Genomic DNA, 13,106 nt, shown 5'->3' on the forward strand with positions numbered 1-13,106 from the left:
AATAAATGGTTTTAAAACAAGACATTGTGTGTAATAGAAATAACCATGCAGATAAATAATTCCTCTAATTTGAACAATGTAAAAAGCAAATGCAAATTACCTATTTTTGTGTTTATTATTTTTTTCCCCAAATGTAATAAATGAATAAGTACAAATGATCAAGTAAAGGAATATACAAACTGTATATATAATACAAAGTCAAACAAGACTATATAATTTCCTCTAAGAGAAGGTATAATAAACGGGTTGAAAACAAATAACTTTTTTAAGCATACAATGTATATAGGAAAGAAACAGGTAAGGTTGCATTCACTACTGGCATTCTCTAACACTGATGTGTATCAAAGGTTTGACCAGCAGTTACTTAGTTAAAGAAATAAATGTCTCTTAGAAGATCCCTCCCAGACAGCCTATTATATGAAAGAAAACATAATGTTTACACTGATTGTAAAGATTGATCATTTCCCTGCCCCTGTGAGGTCACTAACACACCAAATCATCCTATAAAAAGCAAGAAGTAACTGTGCCTTATACTACTGAAGGAACAGTCGCCCCAGGGACATACAATGGGGTTCCAGACTGCCAGTTTGGTGGTGCTGTGGCTGGCACTAGCTCTCTCAAGTGCCTTTACTATAAAATCAGGTAATTACATCTACTTTACTAACCGTATATCAACCCATCATTTGCGATGGGATAAGAAAACATTTTTAAAAAATGACACATGATAGGAAATTAAGAGGATAGCATAATGGAATGTAAAGTTGTTGGGATGCACATAGGTACATTTTGTGATGCTGACTTTGAAAGAATATAATTTACACTGTTCTGGATGTTAAAAAGATTCTTGGCTACAATATATCCAATTTTCACAAGCAGTGAAGCAGAATAAAATATTACTAGTGATAAGTGAGTATGACACAATTATCTGAAGTCACAAAAATCAGTTTTTTTTATTCACAGACATTTCTCAGAAGAGAAATAATCTCTCTAGGTTTCTAACATCAATTATTGACAGCTACAGTGCTTGTTTGGCTAACAGAAAAATTGGCCAAATGATGTTGTTTTTAAGATTAGAAAATTGTTTTATAAATTAAGATCAAATTTGCATACATTAAAATTTATAGAGAAAAAGGTCCTAAAATATGTCTGGTTAAATTATTAATTTTTCGTATATGGATGATGCATGTTTGTGAGTGTTTATGCAGTAGATTCTTATGAGATGTTTAGTAGATGTTAGTAGATGTTTATGCATTCATTAAACGCTTCAAGTTTAAGGGCATCCCATCAAGGAAAATAAAAAAATATGTAAGTTAAAAAATCCTGTAGCTGTTAACAGAGGTTTTCTGGACTGACAATATGGGGGTGCTTTACTAACCTAAACACACGCACGCACTAGGTGCGTGTGATTTTTACACAGCAAAACGTATTTATCAACCAAAAAGTCTCTAAAAGCATATTTCCACTAATGCCATATATGGAAAAATCATGCACATGATGCATATATAATGCTGCTTCACAGTTTAGACAAAAATGGTTAGCACCTGCATTTACATTCCTGCATTCATCAACGCAAGCAACACAATGTAGAGCTAATTTACACAACATCACCTTGCAACATGCAGGGCTTTGCACAACACACCTGCTGGGTGTGTACACACTACAAAGGTGTTTAGATTCCACCTTTAGATCATGCTGGGAGGGAACACACTACAGAGGTGTATACATGTTCGTGGTGTGTTTATAAGTTTAGTAAATCAACCCCTATATGTCAAAATCAAGTCCTTCAAGCTAATTTATTTAAAATCTATTGCTCTGAAACAGACTGCACATAAGCCATGTTTATCTTCTAGCAGTTATAACCATCTATACCATCTCCTAACAGGACGAATACGCAATCATGGCCACTATGTCTGTAGTACATGGGGAAACCATCACTTCAAGACATTTGATGGGGACTATTACCAGTTTCCAGGAAAATGTAGCTACAACTTAGCTTCAGACTGTCGGGACTCTTATCAAGAATTCTCAGTCCATGTCCACCGGACAACTGACGATAATCACCCACTCGTAGATAAAATCACCATCACTATCAAAGATGTCATCATTCAACTGAAAAGCAGTCATGCGTTGGTGAATGGAGCCATGTAAGTAAAAGCCTACAGTATTACGTTATGTTTTCTCTAAATGTAGAATAACATATTTGCATCTAAATTGTTTTAACTGCTCCTGCTTTGAAAGACATGTACTTATTTGTCTTTATATTATCAACGATTGATTAGATTTAAATCTCTGTATTGACTTGAGACTGGTGCATACAGTTAATTGCAGAAACGTCACCAGCACACCAAATCCTTATAGGATCAAAGTTCGTAGATTTTATTGCAAACTCATGTCAGTTACACAAGCGCTTTCGGGGGCACACAGGGTCCCTTCATCAGGCATAGCAATGGTCATTGCTATGCCTGATGAAGGGACCCTGTGTGGCCCCGAAAGCGCTTGTGTAACTGACATGAGTTTGCAATAAAATCTACGAACTTTGATCCTATAAGGATTTGGTGTGCTGGTGACGTTTCTGCAATTATCTGTATTTGGCGGCGCCATCCGCAGTCATTCCGAGCACCCCTCCCCGATCACGGGGTCATACCGGTAAGGAGTGCAACTAGCCTTTTTCTTTTTTCCTGGTGCATACAGTTGTGACAAAAAAAAATCCAATATGCCAACAGTAAATCTTATTGAAAAGTGTTATTATAAGCATTTACTAATAAATATCTGGTGCATGATATGCATCAAATCAATGTCCAGTGTCCACATGCAGATGGCCAAACTGAATGATCTCTTAAGCTAGCCATACATGTATTAGGGAACCAAGAAACCAGACAGAAACTTAAGTGCAGGTTAAAAATAAAAGGAGTTTATTGAGAAAAACAATAAATAAAGATGGCAAAAAAACAATGCAGGAAGTTCAGGACGAAGTCAACGCCAAGCCAGAGGTCTGATGCCAAAGCGGGTAGTCAGCCGAACCAGGTCAGGGAACTCTGAGAGCAGAATAAAGGGAAACAAAAGCCGGAGTCAGGAACCAGGAGATCAGTCAGCAAGAGCCAGGGTCATACACAGAGAACAGGAAAAACAGCACAGCACTTGGTGGATCAGAACACACGCAAGGGCAGAGACTGAATGGACAAGCTGATAGTTAAATAGTTAACTGGTATTTGCATCATCACTCTGAGACAGGAATTCATCATGTTTTTTTAGTAATTGCAGAATGATGATGTTTGCGGGTTTGGTCATAAGAGAGTGGCAAAGAGAAACAATAGCGTCAAACATACTGCTAAACAAGCCATGCACAGCTAACTGGAGTAGGAAGAGTAAGAAACCCTAACAACATGCATAGATCTCTCTTATTCAGCCTTCAGGCTGCACAAAATAAATGTATCTATTTTCCCATTCACACTGTGGATGGAGGAATCTTCCCTGCTGGTTTGTGTATTCAAACAGCAACCACCCAGATCCTTCAATTTTTCAATCAACGTTTGTGGAGCCAGGAGGTGCTGATAGGGCCACCCATGGCACGAATTTCAGTGAATTCATGGGCAGCTTTAGTGCTAGGTCCATCAATTTAAGTAAAAGGGTCACATACAGAATTTCCAGGGTCAGTTATGCTCTGTGCTCTGAAATACTTTTTCTTGCATGGTATAATACTTTTCAGGCTACACTGCAGTATTAGGTCAAGTATGGGGTACGTTTATCTCTTTGACAAAGCCGCAGACCATGGTGAAACATGTGGAGAAAGGGGAATATTTCTATGGACTGTGGATTTCTTTATAGGTAGAAAAAAGAACAAAATAGAAGGGATATGGTCTAAATAAGATAGGAGTGGAATGGACTAAATACATTGACAATGTTTAACCTCCAGAACCTCTTTACTAAACTTTTGGATTGTAAGCCCCCCTAACCATCTTGTCTTGAATTGTATTGTTATGTAATGTCTTCCTTATAATGTAAAGCACTGCACAAACTGTTGGCACTATATAAATCCTAAATAATAATAACATATAATACTAATAATCATAATGCGTTGAATACTGATAAATTAATTTAAAATAAAACATTTTACAAAACAATTTTATTGGATGTTGAATAAAATTTTTTCATCTGAAGGGGTGGACATGCAGTAATTACTAATGTCTGCCAATTTTCATTAAATAAATGTAATTTATTTAAGCCTTGTATTAGAAGTTTCAGAAGAACACCATATTTAGTATGGATTTGCATCCCAATCAATTTAAAGCATTGGATCCATTACTTAAGCAGTGAGGATTAGAAACTGTGCAGTGCTCAGATGTAAAACTACTTAACCCTTTGTGGAAGCCACCAGTCTGTAAACTAGGAAATGGATGGCAGAATTTGAAAGAAGACATACAGTGGTACAAATCTCTTTCCACTTACATTAAACTTTATGCATTGGTCCTAATGGTTATTATCAGGATTTGGTCAAATCTTGTACAGAGATCTGGCCAGTGAGTGAAAGCATGCCACAATCACAGAAAAACTACTGTGAGTATTTATGTACACTAATGACAGCCATAGACAAGAGACTGTGGTTGGATCTTCTGACAGGTACATGATCATTCTGTGTAATGATCATGGAAAAAATATATAAGCTGAAACTATCTGAGCAAGCACATTTCTTTGCATCCACCACCAGCTTTATCTGAGAGGGACAATACAATCATCCAGACATCATCATTTTATGCCATGATCCTGGTATAAAAATGTAAGCCAGAACTGAGTGAGCAAGCAAATGTATACACCTTAATTGCCAGCAGTATCCAAGGGGACTTATAATCATATTGAGAAATCTATCTTGGATTCCATCCCACCCCCAGACCCGCACAAGTAGTAGGTAGGCTATAGACATTTGATTGTCTTCTGATCCTGATTGACTCAGAATCTTCACATTTTTATGGCTAGCATAAATCTGAAAAAAAGTTGACCAAAAAAAGTATAAATTAATATTTATTGACTAAATAATACAAATACAGAAATTTCAGATTTCACCACCTACCCCTTTTCTGAAGACAATCCACATAAGCCATAACTTAGGGGGGAAAGTGTCAGGAGGAAATTAAATTAAAATTTGTTTTATTATCTAAACAAATGGCATTGCTGTCAGCTATATTTTTTACAAATGTTAATGTTACTTTATTATAAAACATTGTTTTGCTTTGGCTTTTCTAAATCTATCTCCCTTTGATCGATATCCATAATTATTGACAGAACTGCAGTCTGGATAAGGGCGCTGTCTTTTGTAAGCAGCAGTATATGATCTGACATTTGTACAAGGTGTTCCCTTGGGTGGGGTGTATTAGATAAAACAATTAAAATGAGGTTCCTTAATAGATAGACCAAGTCTTGTACGTAACTTAGAACATATGGTGAGCACTGTAAGGTGTAACCCTGAAAAAGTTAAACATTTATAGCAGTTTTAAATACTGGATGTTTCAATAGAACTCTACCTTATTGTTATGAATCATGGATTCTCAAGAACTAAAGTTACCAACCATATTGTGAAATCAGCCTGTGAATACTCATGATAACTATAGAAAAAGAATGAACACTGAATACTCAGCCACACTGAATTTTGTAGGAGTAAGCTTAGATGTACTCACCCAATATCTAACAACTGAGGATAAAACAAATACCTCAGCCCAAGTTTGGAACCATTGCATGATTAATACTCGAGAAGGGGATGCAGGCAGCAATAAGCCCCTTACATAAAGCTACAAATATAAGCATTTTTAAATATTGAAAATAAAACCCTACAATTTAAACGTTGTTGCTTTCCTCTCAATTGCCTTTAACACTTGAAAAATGAATCACTAGTAAATTAAATAAATGATCATGCCAGCACCATATCAGAATATGGCAATGAGCAAATCAAAGTTTTTATGACTGCACAATTTTTGTAAAAATCAGGAAATTTCAGCATATTGTCACCTACTGCATTGGAGTCAATAGTGGAGGCAAAATTTTGATTGGTTTTGGTAGTTTCTAAGGATACTGTACAGTGGGTGTTAAATGGCTCCGGAGGGTTATGATTACTCATTATAACTATCCTGAACCTGTTTTTGTGCCAAAAGAAGCTCCTCATTAGTCTTATTATTATTTTTTTCACAAAAAGAAAAGCAGGCAAAACACAGAAAAAAAGAAAAACAGACAGTTAAAGAAAAAGGAAAATAAAACATTTCGAGTGATAGTACACAAATAACGGTCAAATATACAAAAAAGGAAATAAAATATAAATACAAAGTATACTAAATACAATGAGCTAAACTATTATTTAATAGTAACCCCCCTAAAAAATATGAATAAAACAAAAACAAAAAATGGTAGGAATTTTTCCTCAACCAAATTTCACCTCATTGAGGAAAATTGGAGGTTCTGGTTCGGTATGAAATCGATTTCACAGAAATCCCTCTGCCTATCCCTAATCAGGATATTTCTCAGGGACAGTTTATTTCAACACAGAATAACTGAATGTATTGCCATCTTTCTGAAACCACTCATTTCCAAAGCTTACTGAACAAGGTGGTTATGGAAAATATAACAGAGAATTTGGCATTGTAGCTTTTATTTTAGTTGTGTGCCTGGAGTTTAGGTTTAAATCTTTAGAAAGTGGATTATTGAGTGATGTTTCATGTGAGTGTTTTTGTTTGTTTTCTCCACACTTTACAATTATTAAAAAAAACTTGCACTGAATATGTATGTTCCAATTACCATATTTTACAGTGCTAAGACACCATACTACAGCTTTGGAATCCTGCTTCAGAAAACTGATACATACTTTAAGATGTATACGAAGATGGGTTTAACCCTTATGTGGAACAAAGAAGATGCAATCATGGTAAGGAATCTGGAAGTACCAACCTCGAAAAAACACTGTAAAGCATCTAAACTTTCTTTATAAGACATCTTCTGTTACTGTACTATACTATACCCCTCCTCTTAAATGGTATCTTCTGCATTGCTGATATAGAGAATTGTTTACTTAGAGCAGTCGTTCTCAACCATGTTGCGCTGGAACCATGAGGTGCCTTCTGGCTTCCTCAGGGGTGCCTCAAAATGTTTAACAGCACCATGGAAACGAATAATGCTATTCCAGGGAGGGTGGGATCTATTCAGAAAAGGACAGTAGTTCTCCTCCAACCTCTGCCATGCTGAAACAACTGCAGGCTCTAATATAAAAGAGGGGTTCCAATGTAAAGGGGGGATTCTGATGTGGAAAAGGGGCTTCTGATATGAAGAGGGATTCTAATGAAAAAGAGGGGGAGTCTGATGTGATGGGGGTCCTACTGTAAAGGGGGCTCAAATGTAAATTGGGGCTTCCTGATTTGATGGGGGACTATGATGCAAATCTGGAGAACCATTTTTTCCTTAAAATCCATACCACACTCCTATCTGGGTAATTTTTTAAATTTACAACTTTTACATTTTAGACTGGGGTGTCTCGAGATTTTGCATCCTTTTAAAGGGTGCCTTAAATAAAGATCGGGAAAGGCTGGTTTAGAGGACTGTGCATTGATGAGCAGTAACCCTCATCAAGCAGTCAGATCTTCATCAGGTTTCATTTGTAAGAACTATGAAAGTTGAACCTGTGTTAGGAATTAGGTCACATTATGATGCTGATTTTCTAAAGGAATTGATCATTTACACTCAATAAATTGTGTATAAATTCACACCAATTATCCAATTAAATAGCAAATTCCTATTCACTTGAATATCTAGTGCAGATTTAAAAAATAAACAGGTATTTGATTTTTAAATGATTGGATAATTGAAGTGAATAATCAGACAATTTGTTGCATTAAGATTCTCTCCGTAAGTAAATCAGCCCATGTGTATCGCTCTTTGCCTCATAATACAATCATTAATGATACATAGTAACCAACATCTACCTGATTTACCCAAATAGACATACCAGTGAAAGATGGTTGCTGGACTGTAGTTTAACAATAACTATGATTCTGCTGTAAAAGCATCAGTAGCAATACAGAGTTGTCTTCTCCTGTACAGGTGGAGCTGGACCCAAAGTTTAACAACCATACCTGCGGACTGTGTGGCGACTATAATGGCATACCTTCTTATAATGAATTCATCGATCGGGGTAAGTAATCTGGATTTGTGCCAACTTATTTCAGCATCACTCTACCGATTAGTAGTGATATTACTGTTTTAATACATACAGCACAATGGGCAACATAATGATTATCTTAAGCAACTAAGCACTCAACACTTGTTGGTAGATCTAAAGGAGGTTGTACAATCTGACATGTGTGGTGAGTCTTACTGTTTAACCTTAATGTAACTGTGTTAAACAGGCAGCTGGTCGGGAGTTTTGTTGTAGTGTTTACTATATTTGTATATTATATAAAATAGAATAAAAAGTATGTGATACTATATTTATTTATATAGTTGGGTTCTTCAATATTCCGCATTACATAATGTAAAGAGAAGAGTTGTCTTGTAATCTTTAGTAATCAAATTTAAGATCCCATTCTATGCAGTTTTCTGCTGCAAAAATCTGATTATTGGACATTATACTAAATAACAATGATTGTTTAAAATACTGAATACAAACAAGGCATTTTAAGTAAACTGATATGCATACACTTCAGTTGAAACTGAATATATGATACAATATACTGCTTCTTAAAGCAATAGAAAACGGTCAATAGATCGAGAGGTAGAGAAGACTGGAGGTATATGTCAATGTGGTCAGGGAGGCTGCTTGTCACATTATAGGATCAATGTGTAGGTACTGAAGACAGAAAAGGGTGAGGTTTTTCCAATCTTTATTCCACTCCAGTGCGGATTATTGTGACTTATCATTAAAAATAAACCTTTACAGATGTTGGCTAAAGCATAACTGTAGTGGTGACAATATGCATCTTATGGGGCCCAGCATCACAGGGTGTCCAGTATTATAAGTATTATAGTATTATCTGGCTGAATAATGATTTTCTATTGCATGCTATTGTACTTAAAGTGACACTAAACTCAGGGATTAAATCTTAAAAATGCATTGAATTACCTTAACAATTAACAAAAATGTATCTTATTTGTGTATCACTCGGCTGTAGATCCTCAAATCATCTCTAAATTGGCGCCAAAACTGTCCTTCCTTCTGGAGGGTGGCTACTTTCGTTCTCCATGGTCCCCATGTGTGTTGTAAAGTAGCCACCATTCCAATCATGCTCCTGTGATGGACTACAATTTTACGTTTAGTTTACTAATTTGTATTGAAATTATAGTCCATCACGGGAGTGAGCTTGGAGCGGTGCCTACTTTACAACACACAGGGACCATGGAGAACAAAAGTAGTCACCCTCCAGAAGGAAGGACAGTGTCAGCAAGAATTCATAGATGATTTGAGGATCTACAGCTGAGTGATGCACAAATACGATACTGTATTGTAAATACTTGAATAACTTAAATGCATTTTTAAGAGTTAAATGTCACTATAAGGCATGTTTATTAGATTGCTATGAAGCAAAAATCTCAGTGGTGAGAATGCCTTAAAGAGAGCAGTTTGAATGCAACGTGTCATGTTGTTGTGGAACCCCTTCATGCATAGTTAAAAGCCCATTTCCAGCTAAAAAGTTTTATTTCCTTTTGAGCAGAGCAGGGAGGTGTTACAGCCATGTTGTCCGTGTTGGAGATTTTTCCTCACTTCCTGTTGGGGAAGTCTCTGCAACAAAAACATAGACAAAAACACATTTTTTAGTTGAGCGGGAAAGGGTTAGAATTTCTAACAATGTTTTTCTTGCTAACTTTTGGTAACACCTGCACCCCTCCTTTCTTGTACAGGAGTAGGGTTGTCACCTGTCCAGGATTCACCCGGACAGTTCAGGTTTTGAATGCTGTGTCCGGGTTTCATGGCAGCAGAAACCCGGACACAAGATGTCGGGCAGACAGGGGCAACCAAAATTAAGATAGAGGCTACTGGGCTTTCACTGTACAGTCTCGACTGTGATATTTACCTATGAATGGGTGGTACTATTTACATATGAATAAGCCACGACTCCAAAAAAATGTCTGCGCGTCGCTAGAGTGTTCGGGTTTTGCTTGAAGAAAAGGTGGCAACCCTATACAGGAGTCACAGGTAAAGGTAGTGAGGGAAAATCTGTGCAAGATGTCACAGACAGAATTAAGAGCTTGACAGAAATATAAGCGGTTTTTCACTCTGTCCAAAAGTAAACAAAAATGGTTGGAGTTTGGCATTAGGTTCATTCATTGTAGGTTCATTCATTGTAGCTAAATAACAAGTCTTGGTTGTAATGAGATGCATTGGTAATTGTTTGGTGTTTTATTTTGTACACAGACATATATTTTGGTCCTGTGCAGTTTGGAAATATGCAGAAAATTAATGACCCTAGCGTTGCCTGTACCGACGTAGATGAGACTCAGCAAAAGGACACATCCGATTGTTCCCAATATGTAAGTAACAGTCTCATGTCCATGTTTTTTCAGAACAAGTTCTAGTTGTGTTTCATTGCAGTCTATATACACATCTACATGTAAAAAGTAAGGTCTAACAATGTCCTCTGAATTTTAAAATTGATGAAAGGTGTTTCTTTATTTTGTGACTTGCCTGACAAATGAACGTTAGTGCCTCAAAAGCATGCATGTAGGCATTGCTCACCCAGTGGAAGTGATTTATTGTGAACAGGTAGCACAAAGTCTCCTTTAAATATTCTTTAAATGTTGTAGCGAGTAATCAGCAGTTATGACAATAAGTTATTCCCTCTCCAAAGTTTAGCTCTGTACAACAGGGCATGTATTTACATCAGTCACCAGGCAGCTAAAACATGCAGAGCTTACATATATGAGGGTGCTTTAGGCATATTTCCCTAAATGTTTACCCATGAGGCTTCTTAGGGGGTGACCGTTCCAAAAATATGCTGTTCTAGCAGAGCAGTGCACAGAGATGCACCAGACCAATTACTCAGGAAGCACAATTTCTCTGGATGCCATACAGTCTCCGAGGTTGTTTGGGAGGGTACCTAACCTATCTCTCCTCTCAGGAACATGTCCCTAATGGTGGGCCTATTCTCTCACATGAAGCCGTCTGTTCCTCTCTGTATTCTTTACACTACGGGCACACCCAAGTGAGGCAGAAAGGGCTATATATAACCCCTCTGTGTCAAGGATGGCTGCTCAAAACCTGAAGGGACTCTGTGTCCAATCAGACACAGGCTCTCCCATGATGGAGTTCATGGCAAAGGACGCATTGGTCCTATGTCAGGCTACCCTAGCGCCAGTAGTAAGCAACAGCAGTCATGTGAAAACTTTATTTGCTACTGAATTCTACGATCGCTGTCTTATTCCCTTACCCTGTTATTCTGACAGAGCGGCAGTGCCACTTTTGGTAAGCAAAAATGAATCACTTTTCCTTTGAGGGAGAAGTGATAGTGTCCCCTGATAGCATACCTCCTCAGCAAGGTACATTCACTCATCCCTCACCACCTCACTGCTTAAGCTGTTCACAATCAGTAAGCTCCGGTGTCAGATGGTGTCTGAACTTACTTGGGTGGATGATGTCACTGCCTCTCCCCGTTACAATGTTCTGGTTTGGCTATTGGTTAATCATGCCTAAGCACTGTTCCATAGCAGAGGACACTTACCCATACCTGCTCCCCATACCCAGAAGCCCTGGTAAATCTGTGCAAGAGCAATTGTGCTGGGGGGATGGGCTGAATGGGCAATTGTCTCTTTAAAGCAAACCTGAGCTTTGCCAATGAGGGGAAATCAACATGTTTGCTTTAATGCCCTATGCCAAGCAGCACACATTAATTGTTCCTTATTCCCTTAATGCTTTGTCAGCTGCCAAGAGCAAGGAGAGAAAGAGAAGAAGCCCTGTGTTAGATCCAAATCACTGTAGTTGGAGCTCACACAGGGCTGCGGACTCCCTCATGTGACAGGAAGGGGAGACAAATAGTAACTCACGTAGATACCATCGCACTCCTGACTGGATTTGTAACCCAGAGTAATTGGTGGGTGTTGAGATAACACAGTTGCCTCTGCAGATCAGTGAAACTTGTTAGAAAGTCACTCGCACTCCAATACGGTTTTCTGTCAATGCTCTTTATTGACAAAAGATGTATCACATTGTATAACGACATTTTGGAACCGTATAGATCCCTTCTTCAGCCAAACAAAGTGTAACCATCAAACAACAGTGCAGGTAGATATACAACAGTTTGATTGGTTTATTGGTTTCTCACTGTTGTACCAAGGAAGGGGAGACAGTCCCATGCACCCCACATCTAAAATTGCCAGATATTTGTTATGCTCCCAATGACTATACACAGTAGTGGTGTGTGTTCAAAGGAAAGGTGAGTACAGGGGAATGGGCATTATGCACATAACAGTATGCACATAACACAGGTTCACTTTAAGCCACTCAAAATTAAACGTTACCATCCCATAATTAAAGCGGACCTTTACACTCAAAAATCAAACTCTACCAATGCACCCCTCTATGTATGATGATTAATAATAACATAGACATGTCAGCTGTAAAATGCTGTGATTTTGAAATACTTACACACACAGAGCAATCACTTCCTGCTTTGAAAGTGCAAAAGACTTCAATTTGCCAACGCAATGCACATTGGGATTGCCTTGTCATCAGCAGAGCATTGCTGGGAAATGTCATCTGTAATCTCACGAGATCTCAGGGAAAGGCATTTTCCTCCCCTGAGATGATATGTATGGTCACATGTCCGAGTCACATGTCCAGTCACATGTGCTAGAAATCCAGGAAGTAATAGGAGAGCTAGTAATCTGCCCTTAGTAAACATGGCCACTGTCCGAAGACTGGGAAAGAAAAGATAAATAAGGAGTGTAAAGAATACAAAGCCGGCAATTATTTAGAAGTATGTGTTTGTAGATTGTCATTAGTAAACATTTCTAAAGGTGTGTGTGTTGTTATTTTAAAGATATGGGTAAAGGTCTGTTTTAAGTATGCATGTTCTACTAAATAGGGAGAAACACAAGCGACCACCTCAAAAGTAAATATTGTAGAAATATGTTCCCATTAGTCT

General features: G+C 37.7%; 1 protein-coding gene across 1 annotated transcript in view; it reads left to right on the forward strand.

Moving 5' to 3' along the window:
- The first annotated feature begins 566 nt into the window (after window positions 1-566).
- The window catches only part of LOC108793933 (mucin-2-like), a 147,204-nt gene continuing 134,664 nt past the window's right edge, over window positions 567-13,106 (forward strand). Inside the window, exons 1-5 of the mRNA XM_018564895.1 lie at window positions 567-642; window positions 1,883-2,144; window positions 6,790-6,904; window positions 8,074-8,164; window positions 10,382-10,497. Coding sequence (XP_018420397.1) covers window positions 567-642; window positions 1,883-2,144; window positions 6,790-6,904; window positions 8,074-8,164; window positions 10,382-10,497 — 660 coding nt within the window. The remainder of the gene's footprint in view (window positions 643-1,882; window positions 2,145-6,789; window positions 6,905-8,073; window positions 8,165-10,381; window positions 10,498-13,106) is intronic.

This window comes from Nanorana parkeri, unplaced genomic scaffold (assembly GCF_000935625.1).
Source record: "Nanorana parkeri isolate BGI_ZX_2015 unplaced genomic scaffold, ASM93562v1 scaffold792, whole genome shotgun sequence".
Lineage (NCBI taxonomy): Eukaryota > Metazoa > Chordata > Amphibia > Anura > Dicroglossidae > Nanorana > Nanorana parkeri.